The sequence below is a fragment of the Lynx canadensis genome, chromosome E1 (assembly GCF_007474595.2).
Source record: "Lynx canadensis isolate LIC74 chromosome E1, mLynCan4.pri.v2, whole genome shotgun sequence".
Classification (NCBI taxonomy): domain Eukaryota; kingdom Metazoa; phylum Chordata; class Mammalia; order Carnivora; family Felidae; genus Lynx; species Lynx canadensis.
The window spans coordinates 16161321-16183966 of record NC_044316.2 but is presented as its reverse complement, the minus strand read 5'-3'; the positions used below and the strand labels follow the sequence as shown (position 1 = coordinate 16183966).

Here is a 22646-nt window from a genome sequence, read left to right as displayed (position 1 = left end):
ATGTGAAACAAGACACACACACACCTCTCCTCTAAGTTCATATGTGGGCATCAAACTCATCACCTCTGCCTACAAGAAAAAAACATTACAAATACCTTGTTAAATAACAAAGAAACAAAAAATGAGTCATGTGAGAGAGATTCTTGCAGAATCCAGTTGGGGACACCCTTTGGGAGCTACATCTACTTGTTTTTCCTACTGGCAAGAATTGCCCCAAAACTAATTCTGAAGAACTGTATGCATGGAGTATCAAGGCAAGATAGAGATGACATCTCTACAAGATCCTTGCTCTCAAGTTACAAGACAAGCTCAACTCCTGGCAATACAGCAACCAAGCTGGGATTCCACTGATAATGTCATTTGCTTATAAGAGGGTCAAGATACCAACAAAGTAAGAGGCTCTGGTCATCTTGCTAAATTGGTGGAGAAGACATGAAGAGAGCAGAAAAAACTAGGAGAGGACAGTGCTCCCTTCCACAAGAGGGTTCCTAATGAGCCCACAGTACAGAGGTGCTCTGAACCCACAGTGAGAAACACCTAATCTCCTTTTATGGTCTTGCACTTGAGATTGATTCTGGGCCCAAATCATGGAAGCATGTGCGAGTTAAACTGACTGCTGGCCTAAAGTTAGAAAAGTCTCTGAAGAGGAGCACTGAGGAAAGGTGACAGATCCTGAGATGATCGACTTTATAATTAAGTACATAAAATATGTCAGAGGAAGGGGGAAAAAAGTGTGTTTAGTGTCTTGTTTGATGATCGCATGTTAACCCAAGAATCTTATGCCCTTCCCTGTAGTCAACAGGTATCTGAAAGTAAACAGCCAGTGGCTGCCAGTGCCTGTCTCCAACCTTATTTTCCATATTGAAGAGTGGCTTGACATGTTCCCTGTAAAACTCCAACGGTGTTATGGGGCCAATCTTCTGATAATTTTTATCTTTGTCTCGATACTCCCAGGTAAATGTCTCTGGTGGATTACCCAAACAAATGCACACCACTCGGAATATCTGGAAGAAAGGAGGACAAATGAGCAATGGCTAGGGAAAAGTGTTACCTCGTCATTTTCTTCAAGCTTGGGAAACACAAGAAATCAGCAGCTTATTCAAGCCTGAAGTTTCACAGGAAATCTAGTACTTCCAAAAATTTGAAGGCTGATGTCTAGGACTTGAGATCATTCAACTTGTGAGTTCATAAACACTCTGAACAATACAATTCTGAAATGTTAATAGTTAGTGCTTAGGATTTTCCCTGCAAATTATATTTCTTTAGCCAAGAAACCGCTCACCACTGATACCCAATAAGATCTGGGTTGCTACTCTGGTGATTATATTTTAAGTGACAAATAATGATGTATTTTATAAATGGATTTCCTTCCCTTTAGGCATCTAGGTTCTCCATTGATTATGACAGGGATCTCCACTAACAGAAAAGGCATTAACTTTTCAGTTGGAGCTTGGATGATAATGCCTATTAAAAGTATTATTAGAACAAAAATAATGGTACCTTCTAGTGGAAGGTACCATTTTTGGGGTCACGAGACCCTAACATATTTTCTAATGATGTCACACCTTTCAAGTTATCATTATAATCCAAGGATATATTTTGCATTATTTTCATCTTATAAAAAGACAAAAATAGAAGCATAAAGAAATATCTTATATAAGGTCTGCTCTATCAAATTTGCTATATCTTTTTAAAAATATAACATAATCTCTACCCCACAGTTACCACCCTGATCCAATTTCATCAGTTATTATCTGCATTCTTTGTACTACACGTTTGTATACTCCATTACATTCCAGAGAAATGAATATTTATTGAATGTGCCTATTTTATGCTAGATACTAGGTATCTGCTAGGCTTTGTTAATTCTCATAACACTCTCTCAAGGTATAATTTCCCCTCTCTCTTTTTTTTCCCCCCAAGAGATTGAGACTCGAAGAAATTAAGATCTACTTAAGGTCACATAGCCAATAAATGCCAGAACCATGGTCTGAACTAAGGTCATACATTGTTTTGTTTTTTTTTTTTTTTTTTAAAAAAAAAAGCTCTATGGGTACAGGGTTTAAGAAAAGGGAACATTTACTGAATGTCATGCTGTACTATAGTCTTTGAATACCACATCTCTAAATCTTCTAAACAAAAGTAGTATGTTATTTCCATTTTACAAATAGAGAAACCAATACTCAAGGGAAAACTAATAAGGGAAAACTTCAAGGGAAAACTAACAGAAAACTAATAAATGGCAGAATTAGGATTTGCATTCAGATCTGATTTCAGTGCTGTTTCCATACCACCACGAATCAAGCATTTAACACTGTAACTTTCTCGGTTTCATATAATTTGTCTCCTCAAAAGACCATAAACTTCTTAAGGATAAGGACCAGGTCATGGATATTTGGTCTCTCCTACAGCATAGCATGTAGCACTATATCTGATCTAGATATAATAGCTGATCTGAACACTGTTCTATTCTCCACATCATTAGAGGATGAGTAATTTTAGAAACATTAGTTTCTTCAAGTCATTTCCCTGTTGAAGATTTCATAATGCTTCCCTATTACCTCCCACAACAAATCTAAATTCCATGACCTTATTTACTATTCTCACTTTTTTTACTGAGACATAACATATATTCAGTAAGTATATAAAGTACACTAATCTGAAATATATAGCTCTATTCAACTTTTTACATACACACATACCAATGTAACTACCATTTATATCAATACACAGAACATTTTCGGGGCTTCAAAAGTTCCCCAGTCCCTTGGCAATCAATAACCCACACCTCCCCCACGGTAAGTACCATTTTGACTTATATAACCATTGATTAATTTTGCCTGTTCTCTAACTTCATATAAATGGAATCATATAGCATATTTTCTTTTGTGTCTGATTCTTTTGTTGACATAATGCCTGTGAGATTCACTGGCTGTGCTGTGGGTATTACTAATTTGTTCTTTATTGCTGTATAGTAGTCCACTGTGTAAACATATTATAGTTTACTCTCTTACAATTTGAGACATGTTGCTTTGTTTTATATTATTTGTTTACAGTGATTATAAATTATCCAAGCCAGTTTGTAACACTTCCAAGTCAGTTTGTAATACTTTGGAAAGAATAGTTGGCTCCAAGCAAACTAACAATAGTTACACAAGCTCTAACTTAAAAAAAAAATATTTCCAAAGTATAATCTCCAGAGTCTCTGACACTGTATCTTCTTGATAAGAGGCTCTGCTGTTCTGAAATAACATTCCCTGTTCTCAAAGGTATGACTGACAGAGAGCTTTAGATAGCCAAGTCTGCTCTCTGGTGGTCAACCTGGGAATGTCACCTGCTTCTCACAAGACGCACTTGGCATTCAGGACAAAAGAAAAATACTAGTCATCGAATAAAGTAAGACTATAACCATATACCTCAGATTATAAGTACATATGAAAAACCGTAATTATCCATTTAGGAAAATATATTTGTGACTTCAATTGAAATTATCCACTCCCCATCCCAGCACTTGCTATCTTTCCTTTATTTTCCTCCATAGCACTAACCTTCTAACATATTATACTTTTTATATATTTTATTCATCTCTATTAGAAAGTAAACTAGGGGCGCCTGGGAGGCTCAGTCGGTTAAGCATCCGACTTCGGCTCAGGTCACGATCTCGCGATTCGGGAATTCTAGCCCCATTTCAAGCTCTGTGCTGACAGCTTGGAGCCTAGAGCCTGCTTCAGATTCTGTGTCTCCCTTTCTGTCTCTCTGCCTCTCCCCCGCCCACATTCTGTCTCTCTCTCAAGAATAAATAAACATGAAAAAAAATTTTTTTAAAAAGAACGTAAACTATATGAAGGCAAGGATTCCTGTCTGTGTTGTTCACTGCTACATCCCAATGCCTAGATAGTACCAGGGATATGTGTTAAAGAAATACCTACTGAATAAATAATTTGTAAATGTGATTTTAGACTAAACTTAGTATAAGAACCAACCCGATAAAAAGGTGTTAAAGAGAGCCAAGGGAGTGGATTCAGGGAATATGGGCTCTCTAAAACACTAAAATACTGAAGGCAGAGAAATATGGGTCTCAATGACACATGGGAACTGAAAGTGCTTTTTCTCTAACTTCCCAAACTAATAATAAGGTGACCCTGCTGACTCTGAATATAGTTTAAAAACTAAACAACAACAAACCCCAGAGGAATCCAATGTTTGTAATTATTCCTTAAATAGAGATCACCAGAGAATGTTGTCTTAAAATTGTGACATGAGCCAAATATAAGAGGGCAATGGTATGCCAAAAATTTATCTCAGTGAAGGATTCACCGAGATCCTTCCCTTGCATACTTTGGGGAGCAAAGGGAAGCTATGCTGAGACATGCTGCATCTATACCTGCCTCTTGTGGCCAGCTGGCTTCTATGATTTTATATCCTTGGCTAATTAAAATTATTGGGAGCTTATGGAGTGCCTGGCTGGCTCAGTCAGCAGAGCATGCAACACTTGATCTCGCGAGTTCAAGCCCCACAGTGGGCACAAGGCCAATAAATAAATAAACAGGGAGTTTAAACTAACCTCAAGGGGTGCCTGGGTGGCTCAGTCAGTTGAGCGACCAACTTCGGCTCAGGTCATGATCTCACAGTTTGTGAGTTCGAGCCCTGCGTCGGGCTCTGTGCTGACAACTCAGAGCCTGGAGCCTGCTTCAGATTCTGTGTCTCCCTCTCTCTCTGCCCCTCCCCCACTCATACTGTCTCTGTCTCAGAAATAAACATAAAAAAAATTTTAAACTAACCTCAAAATGCGGATATGTGTACCAACCTATAATCTATCAGAAAAGCTTCGACTGGTGTCAGAATGGCCCACGTCCTATTTCCAGTTTATATCCATTTTGTACTATTGCCTATGTTTCTTATTATATTGTCTACAAGTAGGAAGAATGTAAATTATAAAGGGTTTTGCCTCTTAAGTCTAATTTTATAAAAAAAAAAGATCCATTATAATGGGTCTCTAGAAAAATTTCTCCAGAGAGATCTGTTCATTTTCAATGATCTGCTGAAGTCTACATGGCGAATGATAAAATCAATAAAGGGAATGGAAAAAAGAAAAAAGGACAAAGAAAGCATGAGGCATGCAACATGGAACAAGGGAATGTGTGGATCTCACTTCAAAGACAAATGATGTGGGACTGAATCAATTCCCATAGCCCTGGCTCAATGGGAGACAGACATCAAGTGAGAGGAGGAAGGGAGGATGTAATAGTTGACAATCAGCCATGAACACTTACCAGGGCAAGAGTTTAAAGCCGGCTACAGGCAGACACAGGATGGAGGAAACCATGGTAATTCGAAGGGTTAGAATGGAAGGTAGTTCAAAGATATCAACCTAACTACACTAAATGGAGAAAACTGGTAAAGCTAAACGATTTTGGTGTCTAGAACCACTATAGAAGTGACAGAATCTTCATTTGCTTTTACAACACTGGGTTGCTGGGAGAGTGGACAATAAAGTCTAATGAACTATAGAAATATTAGTTGCTTACTGCTATAAAAAATGCAAAGCTACAGTGCCCTTAAGAGATGATCTACTCCAACTTACTGATTGAGGAATTAGGCTCAAAGGTAAAATGACCTATTGATCACAGAGTAGAATGGCCACAAGGACACAAAAGGGGTCACCGAAAATAGCTGAACTTTGAAGAAAGTTCAGGGTGGAGGGTAAATAAGCTATTTATAAGAGGGAAGGAGCAGGGCCTTGGGGACTGCTGATAATGCCAAGAAGACAGCTGTCTACTGCTTTCTAGTGGGGAATGAAAGAAGGGCAACAATCTGTTAAAAAGAAAATCAAAAACACTCACCTGTGCCTGCAAGAGCAGACAGAGGAGATACTTTCTGGAGGCACTGAATATGTTTTCAGGCAGAGAAAGACATTAAAAAGTACCCTGAGGGGCGCCTGGGTGGCTCAGTTGGTTAAGCGTCTAACTTCGGTTCAGGTCATGATCTCACAGTTCGTGAGTTTGAGCCCCAAGTCGGGCTCTGTGCTGACAGCTCAGAGCCTGGAGCCTGGTTCGGATTTTGTGTCTCCCTCTCGCTCTCTACCCCTCCCCATGCTTGCTCTCTGTCAGTCTCTCTCAAAAATAATAAACATTAAAAAAAAAAAAAAAAAGTACCCTTAAAAGGTATGTGCCTTTTCTGTGATGTTAAAGGAAATGAGCTCATACAGAGAGCTGATAACTAATAGTCAAATGATGATTTTGAGGTGACTTCTAGAGCAGTGTTTGAATCAAAGAAATAGTTAGAAATGCAGACTCTCCAGCTGCATCCAGACCTGAATCGATCTGCATTTTAATAAGATCTCCAGTGGATTCATAAGTACATTAAAGTTTGAAAGCACATTTATTCTTTCCCTCCTTCAAACCCTTATCCAATTATTATTTATTATTTTTCTCATTTGCATCTGCTATCCTTTTTGACATGCTGGTTCCCTCACACTGCCCTAACTGCCAAAAGACCGTTGCTCACATCTGCAAGCCCTCTGCTTCAAGGTACCGTGACATCACCTGATTCTTCCTTTTTCATTGTCCTCCACATGAGCAAGTCCTGACAGCTTCACTTCTGAAATGTATTCCAAAATGTATTTATTTCTCTTCAGCTTCAGTGTCACCAGCCTGGTCCAAATCACTATAACCTCTCATTTACATGACCACAATAGCCTCCTAATGGTTTTACAATCCATTCTCAAAGCACTCAGAAGGATTTTTTTTTTTAATTCTTTTTTGAATGTTTATTTATTTTTGAGAGAGTGAGAGACAGAGCATGAGCAGGGGAGGGGCAGAGAGAGAGGGAGACACAGAATCTGAAGCAGGCTCCAGGCTCTGAGCTGTCAGCACAGAGCCAGACACGGGGCTCGAACTCACAGACCATGAGATCATGACCTGAGCCGAAGTCGGACGCTCAAGCGACTGAGTCACCCAGGCGCTCCAACAGAGGGATTTTTTTTTTTTAATTGAAATGTTACCTCACAATAAAATGCAAAATTACCACCATGGCCATATATAAGCCAGTTCTCAATTCATCTCTACAAGACCCATTCCACAACCATTCCCACCTTTGCTCAGCTCAAGCCGCATTGCTTTCCTTTGTTCCTCAAAAGTACCAAGCTTTCTCCCATCTTAGGGCTTTTGCACGTACTGTCTTCTCTGCCTGGCATGCTCTGTGTCCACTTCTCTGCATGGTTGGTCTTCCTGTTACTCCTGGCTCAGCTCAAATTTGACCTCAGGAAGGCTTTCCCTGACCACCTCATTAATCACCATATTATATGTTCTTCCAAGTACATATCACATTAGATAGTTTCTTGTTCATTTATTTGTGTATTGTCTGTCTTCCTCCACTAGTATGTAAAGTCCATGAGAGCAGGGACCCTATCTGTCTTGGTCATCACTATACTCCTAGTGCCTAGAAATGCTTAATATTTGTAGGTACTCCATAAATACTTGTGGAATTAATGAGTATCAATTTTTCTCCTTCTCTTCATTGCCAAGCTTCTTGAAACTACCTTCCTTTTCTTGCCATGGTCTGACTCCTCTCCATCTAGCTCCTTCCCTCCTCCTTTCTACTAACACTATTCTATACACCCGTTCAGGAAATCAGCAGCCTTTTCTCAGTCCTCATATTCTCTGACCTGTCTACAACATCTGACCTGATGATTGGTGCCTACATCACAACATAGTTCTGGCATTCACTTTTATAGAAATAGGTATCTTCCAGAATTCTCTATTCAGATCTATTCTATCCCCATGTAGATAGCTAGATTGAGTCACTCATGTCAAGCAGGGACTTATGTCAAGCAGTGTCATGAGGAGTCAAGGGGGTTGCAGCTAAGACCAGATATTGCCAAAACCAGCACTGGTTTCTGATGACACCCAGAACTGATAGGCAGCAGAATCAGAGGAAGCCTGCAAAGGCCCACGGCTGATTAAACTCTAAAAAGGAAGATTTTTGCAGCAAACTGTCAGACCCTCCAGATGCTGACCTTTTCACATCTCACCACATCAAAAAGGCAGTGCCACTGAAGGCTCTGCCTGACTGATCGCTGAACATAACAGATTCTCCACTGCTTGAACATAACAAGCAGCACATGCTCAGAACTTCATCTCAACTATGTGCCCATGGACTGGCTTTGCATTTGTTAACTTCTTACCTTGTTGTATCTTGTTTAATGTATGACTTTGTATTCTGCTTTGTTTTCTGTGTCACGTATGAAGCCAAGTTAAACGTGCGGAGAAATGTCACTGAATTTGGAATCCTGAACCTGCTTTACAGTTATTTTAACATTGATTTATGATTGAATAAAGCTTGATATTGTAGACACAACTTGTGCGTGTCTTTGTAGCGCGCTCACACCTTCTATTCTCCTTCAAGGATTTCAATCATCCCCAAGGCTTCGGCCATTTGTACTATCATCACTATCACTTTTCTAGATTATTCTCCTTCTTGAGTTCCAGAATTGCTCCCATGTGCTTGAAACCCATTTCCAACTGGACAGTGCCTTGAGACTAGGCACTTTAAAGCCAATGTTTCTCCTCCTCACAGTGGTCTCTGAAAATAATTTCTCTGACTTATATGAACCACAGCAGCATTCGCCCAGGTACCAGGCTTAAAACCTTATTACTTTTTTATTTTTATTATTTTTTTAAATGTTTATTTATTCCTGAGAGACAGAGTGCAAGCGGGGGAGGGGCAAAGAGAGACGGAGACAGAATCTGAAGTAGGGTCCAGGCTTGGAGTTGTCAGCACAGAGCCTGATGTGGGGCTGGAACTCATGAACCGCAAGGTCATGACCTGAGCCAAAGTCAGATGCTTAACCAACTGAGCCACCCAGGCACCCCTAATCTTACCATTTTTTAAAAATTTTTATTTGAATATAATTGTAACCATAACACAATGTTACATTAGTTTCATGTGTACAACACAGTGATCCAATACCTCTGTATGTTATGCTATGCTCACTGCAAGTGTAGCTACCCTCTGTCACCACACAACGCTATTACAGTATCACTGACTACACTCCCTAACTGTACTTTTTATTCCCGTGACTTACACATTCCATAACTGGACGCCTGTACCTCCCACTCCCCTTCACCCAATTTGCCTATCCCACCAACCCCCTCCCTCTGGCAATCATCAGTTTGTTGTCTGTATTTATAGACCTGATTCTGCTTATCTTAATTCATTTCCTTAACATAATTTTTACAATGGATAGTTGGCAGATAAGCTGCCAAGTCATACAGATTTTTCCTCTAAGATCTCTCTCAATTTCTCCCCTCTTTTCCATTTCTATTGTCACTATTCTTGTTCAGACCAAGTTACTACACCCTGAACTGCTACAGCTTCATAATTGATCTTCCTAACTCTCCTCCTTCCAGCTTCACCTAACTAAATTAATCTCCTAAAGTGCAGTTGTATTTTAATTACATCTCAAAAATCTTCCTAACTTCTCATTTCCTGCTAAATTAAAATGAACTCTCATCCTAATATTCAAAACTCTTACAATGTTAGGTCTAATTCTAACTTTCCACTTATTCTAGCTTCAAACTTCAATATACCTCATATCATTAATTTAATGCAGATTATAGGGGCCAGCCCTAGAGATTCAGATTCAGTATATTTGCAGTGGGACCCAGAAATTTGTATTTTTTGACAAGCTTTTGATGAGTCTTTCTTGTCTTTTTAAAAAAAAAATTTTATACATTGAAAGTTTATTTATTTATATTTGAGAGTGAGTGTATGCACACACACAAGCAGGGGAGAGGCAGAGAGAAAGGGAGAGAATCTGAAGCAGGCTCCATGTTGTCAGTGGGGAGCCCAACAGGAGGCTGGACATCACAAACCATGAGCTGAAATCAAGGGTCAGAAGCTCAACCGAGTCACCCAGAGGCCCCCAAGCTGCTGATGCTTCTAACGCAGATAGACTTCAGACTAGTTTTTGAGACATACCATTCTAGCTCTTCCCTAAGACTCTAGGTACTACCCCACTCATCACCCAACAAATCTGCCTTGAGCATGTCTAGAATGCTTTTCACTCCAAACTCACTTCATTCAAACCACATCTCAAATGCAACTTTCTCCAGGAAACCTTTCTTGATCTCCCAAATAAGACACAGCAATTCTATCTTTGGAGTTAGATATGTTTGCATATCTCTTAAGACATTTAGTTTGCTTTGCTTTGTAATTTATTTTATTCCCCTACTAAACGTAAGCCACTTAACATGTATTATCTGTAACTCCTTCCACATACCAGGCACTGAGAAATATTTGACTGAATGCTGTGTAGCTCCAGAATGCTTCACACAATATGCCTCCTGGGTGCTACTATCAGAAAGAGAACCTTGGGGCGTCTGGGTGGCTCAGTTGGTTAAGCATCCGACTCTTGGTTTCAGCTCACATCATGATCTCATGGTTCCCTGAGTATGAGACCCATGTCAGGCTCTGTGCTGAGAGTGTGGAGCCTGCTTGGGATTCTCCCTGTCTCTCTCTCTCTGCCCCTCTCCCATTCATGCTGCCTTTGTCTCTCTCTAAATTAATTAATTAAAAAGAAAGAAAGAAAGAAAGAAAGAAAGAAAGAAAGAAAGAAAGAAAGAAAGAAAAAGAAAGAAAGAAAGAGAAAGAAAGAAAGAAAGAAAGAAAGAAAGAAAGAAAGAAAGAAAGAAAAATAGAACCTTGAACCAGATGGATCGAAGTCTGACTCAGCAAGCAATTTCGAACATTCTTTCAAGTGAAGAGGAGGACTAAAAGTTTTTTGATCTACTTTAAAAAGAAGAAAGCATGTTCCCGGGCTTTTGTCCTTCTTTTTATGATATCCACTAACTAAGATAGAAGAAATGAAGGTTTATTTTCAAAATAATTCTGATCCTCATTGGGCTAAAAAAGAGAAATGTGACTTGAGATCCAATAAAGATATTTAAATGATGACAGTTCACAAGCTAAGGAATAAGTCATTATATTTGATTTTCATGATAGATAAGGTTGTAAAAATGTATTTAGGGTTGTAAGCAAACATGATACACAGTTAATCTCCATTTTAACTAAGGATTTTATATTGTTTGGAGATGTGAAATTATCACCTCTAAAGAAATATAGTCAACTGACTTTCAGCTCAGAATACTTAAAAGAGACTGCCTGAATTTACATATTTAGTTAATATTACTTGAGAATTTTAACTATTAGAGTCTTTATTTTTATTTTTTTTAATGTTTATTTATTTTTGAGAGAGAGAGCGAGAGAGAGACTGTGAGCGGAGAAGGGGCAGAGACAGAGGGAGACAGAATCCAAAGTAGGCATGATGCTGTCAGTGCAGATCCTGACATGGGGCTTGAACTCACAAACTGTAAGATCATGACCTGAGCCCAAGTTGGACGCTTAACTGACTGAGCCACCCAGGTGCCCTAGAGTCTTCGGTTTAAGTACTTATTGGTTTTCCTGATTATGTCTATTTAGTAAAAAGGGACACACAGTATGTGAACATTATCTGTTTCCTTTAAGAACCTTTAAGAACTAATGGGAGGTTAGTCCCTTATTCAGTGTTAGAGATGTCCTCCACGGCCATCAAAAGAATAATTCCCTTTTCTCTTCCAGAACCCAGAAGAGAAGGCCATACTAGAAAATGTTATTTCTTTGCAGCAGTGGATCTTAACCAGAAGCTTTTAAAAGTACAGATGCCTAGGGGCACCTGGGTGACTCAGTTAGTTGAGTGTCTGACTTCAGCTCAGGTCATGGTCTCGCAGTCTGTGAGTCTGAGCCCCACATCAGGCTCTGTGCTGACAGCTCAGAGCTTGGAGCCTGCTTCCGATTCTGTCTCTCCCCCTCTCTATGCCCCCCCCCCCAGCTCATGCTCTCTTTGTCAAAAATAAACATTAAAAAAAAAATTTAAGGTACAGATGCCTTAATTAGATACCAAATCAAAATTAGCCAGAGAACAATAAGAATGAGATGGAACTAGCTTCGCAAATATTACAACACTATTAAGAAGCTTCAGTAACTAAAACACAGAGTTATTAGCAAATGAATAAACAGACTAATAGAACAGAACTTAAAGTCCAGAGGCTTTAGAACGATAAAGCATCTCAAATTAAGGGGTATTTTCAGGAAAAACGTGGGGAAAAAAGTTAGATCCATACCTCATACCCCACACCAGGATAAGTTCTAAATGGATTAGAGATTCAAATACAAAAATCAAAACCCCATAAATATTAGAAGAAAAATGGAAGAATTCTTTTATAATTAGAGTGAGAAAAGCCTTTTTTAAAAATGTTTTATTTATTTTTGAGAGAAAGGGAGACAGAGTACAAGCAGGGGAGGGGCAGAGAGAGAGGGAGACAGAATCCATGAAGCAGGTTCCAGGCTCTGAGATGTCAGCACAGAGCCTGACAAGGAGCCCAAACCTGTGAATCATGAGATCATGACCTGAGCTGAAATTGGACGCTTAACCGACTGAGCCACCCAGGCACCCCAAGAAAAGCCTTTCTAATTAAAAACGTAAAAGCTTTCAAATTTGATTATATACAAGTAAAAAATTCTGCATAACAAAAAAGCATATCATACATAAACAACTAGGAAAAAAATTACAATTCATATCAAAAAGGGCTAATTTCTATAACATGTAAAGAGTATCTAGAAATTGACAAAAGACAAAGAAAACAAGTTAAAGATATGAATTGACAGTTCACAGAAATGATGCTTAGCTCCATTCAGAGTAAGAAAATATAAATTAAAACTACAATGAGATAAATATAAATTAAAACTCCTTTTACCTATCAGATTGTTTACCTATCAACTACTTACCTATCAGAGTGGTAAGTATTCAATTGATAGATATATTGCCTTGATCTAACTAAAGGGAAATAAGTTCTATCAGATATTGCTGATGAGAGTATAAACTGGTATAATCCCAAAGAGGATAATTTGGCATATTCAAATTACAAACAAATGTGTATTTTTTCTGACTCAAAAATTATTCTTGGGGCACCTGGCTGGCTCAGCTGGTAGAGCATACAACTCCTGATCTCAGGGTCATGAGTTCAAGCACACATTGGGTGTAAAGTTATCTTTAAAAAAAATTCTAGGGGCACCTGGGTGACTCAGTTTGTTAAGCATCTGACTTCGGCTCAGGTCATGGATCTCAGTTCATGGGTTCAAGCCCCACATCGGGCTCCATTGAAGTGCGGAGCCTGCTTGGGATTCTCTCTCTCTGCCTCTCCTGCGCTTGCTCTCTTTCTCTTTCTTTCTCAGATAAATAAACTTTAAAAACAAAACAAAAAAATTCTACTTCTAGAAATATAATCTACAAGTATACATGCATATATGCAAAATTATGTAAGCACAAGATCATTTACTGTATTTTTAATAGAAGCTTGAAAAATCAGAGCGTCCATTACTAAGGACCAAATTAATTATGGTACATCTATTCAATAGAATTCTATGCAAATACTTTTTAAAATGTAGAAACTCTTTATGTATCAATATAGAAAGATTACCAAGACGTATTCTTAAAAAACAACAAACAACTGTGTAGAACAATATGAGTAATATACTAACATCTCTACAAGGAGGAGGAAAATAATATAAATTCAGATTGGATTGTAAAAAAAAAAAAAAAAAGATCTCAGTCAGGAAGGATAACTGACAGCTAATATAATAACAGAAACTAATAAAACTGGTTGGGAGGTGTGTGGGAACTAAAAGGACGGAGAACAGAATGGGAAGAAGACTTTTCACTGTACACCTTTTTATATTTCTGATTTAAAAAAATACTTTTTGGGGCACCTGGGTAGCTCTGTGAGTTGAAATTCTGACTCTTGATTTTGGCTCAGGTCATGATCCCAGGGTCATGGGATAGAGCCCCATGTTGGGCTCCACACTGAACATGGAGCCTGCTTAAGATTCTCTCTACCCCCACCTCTCTCTTCCCTCTCCTCCACTAACACTCTCTCTCTCAAAATAATAATAAAATAGTAAAAGACTAATAAAAAACGTTTTTATTCAAAGTAGTCTTTAAAATAAAAAAATAAAAATGTAGATAATTAGGCTCCAGTCTCAGGGAAACTGATCTCTTGCACATCTGGAGCAAGCCCAGGCCTATATTCTATTTTTTTCTTCAAAAAAAAAAAAATTTTTTTTTAATGTTTACTTATTTCTGAGACAGAGAGAGACAGAGCATGAGTGTGGGAGGGGCAGAGAGAGAGAGAGAGAGGGAAACACAGAATCCGAAGCAGGCTCCAGGCTCCGAGCTGTCAGCACAGAGCCCGACGCGGGGCTCGAACTCACAGACCGTGAGATCAAGACCTGAGCCGAAGTCGGACGCTCAAACAACTTAGCCACCCAGGCACCCCAACCTACATTCTGTTTTTAAGAGCTGAGAGCCACTGCTATAGAATTTCTTAGGTGAATCATAATGGCTTCCTGTCTCTTTTCATGGCATTGATAAATACTGTTTCTAGTCTTTGTTTTATGTTTTATTTTAAACAGAATTTTGGTGAAGAGTACGTTAATAATCCTTAGGATATCTAGAGGCTAAAAGAATAAGTAGACACACCAAGAAAACATTGCAATGAAGGTGACTACGTTTCCAAAATGGGTCTGCCTTGTTTGTCATCACAACAAGCAACCTGCACTTCTCTAAATAATGCATTTAGCATAAAAACATTTCATTCAAAGCTATCTGAGCTTCATGGTTGTTGATTAAGTCATTATTTTGATGTGCCTACAAGGCTAGGCAAATCATAGGTACTAATTTGTGGTTTTAAAATCATAGCTAGACTCTTCATTACCAAAGAGTCAGGATCAATAAAATGGGGGTTGGGGGATTGTAAAAATCTAAAGACCTACTACAGAGAATTCTGTAGTCAACAGTTTACGTAGAATCATGAGGTAAATAATCTTATAAAACATCCACACTCAGGACTCAGTAAGGTGGTATTTTACTCATTTTTTGAGGTAGGAGCAGGGAAAGAAAGATATGTGAAATATATCTGCCCTAATTCTTATCAGCCAATCTCAGGGTCATGACATGAATCTTAGATACATTATTTAGAAGATCATTAATACAAACAACAAAAGCCAATAGGTTGCTTATGATCTATAAGAAATATTATCTGGGCTCTTTTCCGTAACTATTTACAGAATTTTCATTCTTACTATACCCCACCATTTTACTATAATCATAAATGGAAAGCAATTTATGCAGGAAATATGGCCTCAACAAGAGAGATCATTCTAAGCTGGAAGAGAACTAACACTTACTGGACAACCGCTGTGTGCCAGGCACTATACCTTGCATTCTTGTATTTAATTCCTTATTTGATCCCCACAAAAATCCAATGAGGAATACATTTTGAATCCCAAACTGAACCTAAGACAGGTTACTGCGTTAAGCATTGGGTTAGACATTTTACACCTGAACAGATTTGAGAGCTAAAGGAACCTGTTCCAGGTCACACATCTGTTAAATAATGAAAAGATTAGAACTCAGACAATCTGACTCCAGAGACCATACTCTCAACTATACTTTTCCGCCTAAAATTCAAAGGAGGGGTGCCTGGGTGGCTACGTCAGTTGAATGTCTTGATTTTGGCTTGGGTTGCGATCCCAGGGTTGTGGGATGGAGCCCCCCCCCCCCCCGTCAGGCTCCACATCGAGTGTGGAGACTGCTTGGGAATGTCTCTCTCTCCCTCTGCCCTTCTCCCCAGCTCGTGCTCTCACTCTCTAACATAAAATTAAAAAATAAACAAACAAATAAATAAAATTCAAAAAAAACCACAAGTGAAGTATTAGTTTTATCCATGGCAGTGAAAAAATAAGGCCATTTTAATTCTACATAAAGTTTTGAAGAGACTATTAGTTGAGTGATTCCTAGTAATGTTTGTTCTTTTCTCAAAGTAATTCATACTTTTACACATATCCAGCTGCATTATGTAATTAAAGATTAACATTAAGTAGTAAAGATTAACTCTCTTGACAGTATTACCACCTAATATTCATTTCGTGCTTTTTAAGTTTACTAAAACGTTTACACATACATTATTTTAACTGATATAAGCATCAAGAGTTTCCCATCTTTACTCTTACAAAGTAAAGCCAAAAGCCTGGCATCTACCTAAGATCCCTCATAGCTATGCCTTTCTAGCTTAATTTACTACCAATCACACTCACAAAAGGTTATGTTTCAGCTATGCTACTCTTTGAAGATTCTACTTCTGTTCATGCCACCGTACATGCAATCCTCTTTGTCTGGAATGGTCTTCCCAATTATCCATCCAGTAAATTCCTACAGCTCTTTCAAGAGCTGGTTCAAGTATTTTCCCCATGAAACCTTCTGCTCACTGAATTAGTCACTCCCTCATTTAGGACCACCAAATCCTTTTTTACACACCTCTAGCATAAGATTTACCATAACTATTCATGTGTTTCTTTTTCTAACAGATTGAGCTTTTTGTACAGACTATGTCTTCTCTATTTTTGTATCCCTAGTGCCTTAGGAAATGAGTAAAAGAATTATAAAGAATATTAAATTGAGAATTAGAAGATATAAGTGCAAGTCTCATATTAAAATGCAAAGTTTACACCTCAGTTTTTTCAGCCGTAAAATAAGCAATTTTCTATTCAATTCTACATTTACTGCAACGGTTATGCTTCCTCATCAGTTTAACAGATGGAAATATTCTGAGAGCTCTTTAGAATGGTACAAAAAATCCAAATAATTGTTTTTACCTCCTCCATCATGACATCCTGCGTGGCTGAGATTTCTCCTTTGGTTGCTCCACTGTGTACCAGGTTCCGTAGTCGTATACAGAATTCTCTCATCTATGACAGAAACTTATTCAGTACTCCAAATCGTTACCCAACTTCAACTGTGAATGCGCCTAGCAGATCACTGCTAGTTCTTTTAAAGCGTAAATAGGCCAAGCCCCAGAGCAAAGTTCATAAACATATATATTTTTCCCCAACCGGTCCACTTAAAACACATAGCCAAAAACACTATCCCTAAAGGGTAAAAAAACATTGATTATTCCCAAAGAATTCTAGATGCAACCGTTCCTGCTATGCAACTGATGGTACCCTCTGTGACAGTATGTGCCTGGATGAGGAACACATCTGATTCCATAGCACCTATCACCCTTAGGAAAAGCAGGAGACTTAAGATGATTATGCTACTCAGTCACTTCAGTAGATTTTTATTTAGAATTTTACAGATTATTCACTTCTCTTTCTCTGCCAAACTATTATAACAATGGCTATGCCAACCACCCGATAGTTTTCATTTTTGTTGTTTTCAATTTTGAAAGTACCTAAGATAGAGGTGAGTCTGAAATCTTATCAGTGCTAAAGAGGATCTTGCTCTCCCCTAAAATGAAATTCAATGATATACTATTAAGGATCTTTTAGCCTGTGTAAGAATCCTCAGTTTCCTGGGTGGAAAATAACCTACTTCTAATATTGGGGAAACACATCTATATTTTAAAACGTCATCTTTCTCCCAGGGGTGACAAATCCAATTTCGGCCTCGTAGATCAAGAGAACAGATTCTTGTGACTCCCAGTCGTCAAAAAATGATGACGGGGCGCCTGGGTGGCGCAGTCGGTTAAGCGTCCGACTTCAGCCAGGTCACGATCTCGCGGTCCGGGAGTTCGAGCCCCGCGTCAGGCTCTGGGCTGATGGCTCAGAGCCTGGAGCCTGTTTCCGATTCTGTGTCTCCCTCTCTCTCTGCCCCTCCCCCGTTCATGCTCTGTCTCTCTCTGTCCCCAAAATAAATAAACGTTGGAAAAAAAAAAAATTTTAAAAAAAAATGATGTCTGGTAGAGTAGCATCCCTGTAAGATTTATAACCATCCTTGGTGGGGGGGGGGGGGGGGTGCCTCGCTGGCTTGGTCAGCAGAGCATGCGACTCTTGATCTCAGGGTTGTGAGTTTACTCAAACGTATATGTATGTGTATGTGTAGGTATATATGTATATATATAAAACCCACCTTGGGAAAATGGGTTATGTAGAGAAGAAAATGATTCATTAAGATAACTCATGCAATAAAAAGCAGTTCAATGACTACATAAAATCTTTAGTGAGTAAATACACTGATGTGGTTTGGGGATGCCTCAGGACTCCACATACTCTTTAAGAAAAGTCTCACAAATACTTTTTTGTCCCAGCCTACCTCGAATAGAACCCAGTGGACTTACAGCCATATTAAGCATGGATTTTCTTTCCTCAGTACCCATGAGAAAATATTTAAATCAATGGAAATAAAAGTAGAAGGTTTTTAAAAAGAAAAAAATAAATAAAACAAAACATTCTAAACTCAATTATTTTTAAGTTAACATGTAGCTACGTTGCCTTTGACAGACACAGAATAGCTCCCTGTACACAAACTGTGTACACTGAAATGCCCAGGAATCGCCCTGGAAAATTAGTTAAGAGCTTTAAGGTATGTGCACTAAATTCAATCCCACCCTGCTCCATATGTTGCACCTTGTGATTCAGAATGTCATTCATCCTTCTGGTTGCCTCTGTTGTATAAGATTCAGGGAAGCACTTCTTAGGGACAACACCATATTTTTCTAAAAGAAAACAAATTTTGGTGTTCAGTAAGGTAAAAGCATACTACAGCATTAGAAACCTTGGCAAAAATAACCAATGCTTTAAAGAATAGGCCATTCTAAATCAGAAAACTTAATTTTATACTTCATATTAATAAACAGGACATTAAATCTGCATATTTATCCATATATCTGAGACTGAATTGTTCTTTTTACCTATACTTTGTAAAACACTCAGCATGATGAGGTTTTCCCAAAAGACAACTTTTTGAACGAGAATACTTTCTAAATTTTTTTTTTTAACGTTTATTTATTTTTGAGACAGAGAGAGACAGAGCATGAATGGGGGAGGGTCAGAGAGAGAGGGAAACACAGAATCCGAAACAGGCTCCAGGCTCCGAGCGGTCAGCACAGAGCCCGACGCAGGGCGCGAACTCACGGACCGCGAGATCATGACCTGAGCTGAATTCGGACGCTTAACCGACTGAGCCACCCAGGCGCCCCAAACGAGAATACTTTCAAACAGTTGCAGTTTCAAAGTTTTATGATCACATCAATGGACAAGAGATAAACTTTTTCATAGAAAGTCAGTTCTACTTAATACAACCATTCCATCTCCAACCAGCTCTTCACAGTACCTACCTCCTTACCTCTCATTTAAGAAAAGTACTTAATAGGTGAGAGTGTAAGATAAAGGTTCTTAAGCTAACTGTATACCCTTCTGGGAGACTAATTCTACTCTGTACGTAACCACCAAAGAAATGGCCCACGCCCAACTACAGAGCCTTGCTTGATCATACGGACTTTCAGTTCCATTAGAGAAATGCTCTTACCAACAATATTGACAAGCATATCCCACTGTCCACCATCATTTGCGGGATTCATAAGCAAATACTGCACCAGCCTACCATCCTCGGGCTCTTTTTTCTGGGCTGTGTCCACAAAAGCATTTAAGAAGAAATAACAACGTTCAACCTGGAGTAAAAGAAGATAAATAAAATTAAAGGAAAAGAGAGCTAATACTTTTATTGACATTATCAACACAACAGGATTTTTGGACCTAACACCATAATAGGTATTTTTAAACTAAAGTTGGTAATTAAGTATCAGTATCTGGCTTCATATTTAAAGTTTCTTCATATATTTCTGTAGATACGTTCAATAGTTTATCCAAAATAATGCACTATTCTATTTAGACACAAAATCTGAAACAAAGTCTTAGTCAATAAACATCTCATGGATGCTTATGTAACATACACTTTAAAAATTAAAAAATGAAATGAAATTTTTATTTACTGTTTTTCTAACAAGTATTACCTGGATGGGAAATTAGGCCGTAGAAAGCCCAAAGAACCTAAATAAAGATGCTCAAAGGGGAAATTATTAAAAACAAAATAAAAAATTTTAAATAAGCTAAGAAAGAAACAAGGAAGCATCAGGGTGAGTCAGTAGACTTATTATTTCATTGCAAAGAGTAGCCACCTACCAACCAAAAGCAGTTCTGTGTTTGAAGAGAGTCAACCTTTGATACTTTGGAAATCAGAATAAATGGTGTCCCATCTATAATGGAAGGCAGACTATAACTGGAAAAGCAAGAAATGAAGAGATAGTCCCTACCAACACTGATACTGAAAAAAAAAAGCCTTGTAAGATCAATCCCATACCTTGTCCCAGAAAAAGAGATAAGATTGACTAAACTCAAATTCTTCAATATTTAATTTTTTCATGAATGGAAGTCTCATAACATTCAGACAAGAAAAGATCCAGCATCGCCCTGTAACAAGAAAGCAAACCAAGAAATTAGAATGAGTGTTCACATAGATTACATTGTTCTATCCCTGTTTCCTAAAACTGAATGCATGACAAGATCTTCGACGATTTAAAACTAAATCAGAAAGAACAGAAAGATTAAAACAAGGGGCGCCTGGCTGGCTCGGTTGGAAGAGTATGTGACTCTTGATCTTAGGGTTGTGAGTTCAAACCCCACATTGGGTGTAGAGTTTACTTAAATAAATCAACTTAAAAAAAAAAAAAACACAAGAAAGGTCGGAATTAGTATTTCAAATATATACGCAAAGGCTTAAAGTCCTTAACATATGAAAAAAACTCTTTACATATCATTTAAAGAACCCAATACAAATCGCCTAAGAAAATCACATTAGAAAAAGAAAATACTGCTAGAGAGATGTGAGCAGAGATCATGAATAGATAGATAACTTAATGGCCGAAAAAGATATAAAGGGCAAAGAAACATTTTTTGAAGTTTATCATAAGATACCTGTTAAGTTGGGATACATTATTTTTTAATTACTAATGCCCAATATTGAGAAGGATTTGGGAAACAGCATTATTGTACACTCTGGATATAGACCTAAACAGGTACAAAATATCTGACAGCAAATTGGCAATATATGGCAAAAATTTTAAAAAGTCCCTACCTTTTTTTAATGTTTTATTTATTTTTGTGAGAGAGAAAGAGAGAGCAAGTGCTAGAGAGGGCGTGTGCGTGGACACGAGTGACCAGGGGGCAGAGAGAGAATGAGACAGAGAATCCAAAGCAGGCTCTACCAGGATACACGTTGTCAGTGTGGAGCTCAAACCCACGAACCATGAGATCATGACCTGGGCCGAAGTCAGATGCTCAACCAACTGAGCCACCTGGGTGCCGCAAAAAGTTCCTACCCTTTAATCTGGAACACGTAGTGCATGCTTCAATATAAGGTGACCCTAACATAAGTCAATCCCCATTCTCCCAAATTAAAAAAAGGTTGTTGGGACACCTGACTGGCTCAGTTGGTAGAGTGTGCAACTCTTGATCTCAGAGTTGTGAGTTTAAGCCCCACGTCGGGTATAGAGATTACTTAAAATCTTCAGGAAAAAAAGAAAAAGTTGTTTGGCTAACTGGATCATACAGACACTGAAAAATATAGACGAAATAGTAACTGTCCACCTATAATATTTAATTTAGTAATTTAAATATATACAGATATTTAATAAATTGACATAGAAACACTGTTTCTTCCACTTTCACATATGTCATTTTCACATTGATTCATATCTTCACTTGCATTTTGGTATCAGTGCTTTTGCCATCATTAGATGTACTCTTTCAATGGAACACTTCATCTTTCTTCCATCTAGTATGTTTGAGTCACAGCAATGTTTTAAATCTATCCTTCATGCTATCCCTGAAAACCGTATGCCAGCATCAATTATACAATCACATTTCTCATTTGTTCAGTAAGTAGATAATCACAAACTTTACAATGTCACCATTTCCTTAATGATTTAAGTGATCTTTAAAAGATCTATTTACAATGATATCCAACACTTCCATGTGAGGTCACATCCTAGGAATATATTATGTTCAAATTTTTCGCATTTTTAAAAAACTGATTCAATCAAATGATCTCTACACGCATCCCAAACTAACACAGATTGAGGCCATTTCAGAGTTAAGTGCTTACCAAATTGTATTTTACTTCAAAATAAATTAACCACAAGTGTTCATTATGAGGATCTCTGTAAGGCCTCAAATATAAGGTAACTCTCTTTACTAAAGGAAAATTCAGGGGGAAAAACCCCTGACCTTTATTTGGCATAACTTTTTTTTTTTTTTAAGAGAGAGAGAGAGAGAGAGAGAGAGAGAGCTTGCGAGTGAGTGCACACAAGTGAGAGGGGGAGGGGGCAGAGGGAGAGAGACAGAATGTTAAGAAGGCTCCATACGCAGGGTGGAGCCGGATGCAGGGCTCAATCCCACAACCCTGGCATCATGACCTGAGCTGAAATCAAGAGTTGGACGGATACTCGCAGTGCCTGGGTGGCTCAGTTAAGCATCTGACTTCAGTTTAGGTCATGATCTCACGGTTAATGAGTTCAAGCCCCACATTGGGCTTTGCGCTGACAGCTCAGAGGCTGGAACCTGCTTCAGATTCAGATTGTCTTTCTCGCTCTCTGCCCCTCCCCCACTCACTCATTTTCTCTCTCTCTCTCTCTCTCATAAATAAATAAACATTAAAAAAAATTAAAGAAAAAAAAAGAGATGGGACGGTTAACTGACTGAACCACCCAGGCACT

At 38.3% G+C, this 22646-nt stretch overlaps 1 protein-coding gene across 1 annotated transcript in view; it reads right to left on the bottom strand.

The window, feature by feature from the left end:
* BLMH (bleomycin hydrolase) overlaps positions 1-22646 on the bottom strand; it is a 45684-nt gene that overhangs the window by 20416 nt on the left and 2622 nt on the right. Inside the window, exons 3-7 of the mRNA XM_030295148.2 lie at positions 20234-20343; positions 19403-19544; positions 18502-18590; positions 16750-16842; positions 849-1004 (exon numbers count right to left, since the gene is read on the bottom strand). Of these exons, the coding sequence (XP_030151008.1) occupies positions 849-1004; positions 16750-16842; positions 18502-18590; positions 19403-19544; positions 20234-20343 (590 nt within the window). The remainder of the gene's footprint in view (positions 1-848; positions 1005-16749; positions 16843-18501; positions 18591-19402; positions 19545-20233; positions 20344-22646) is intronic.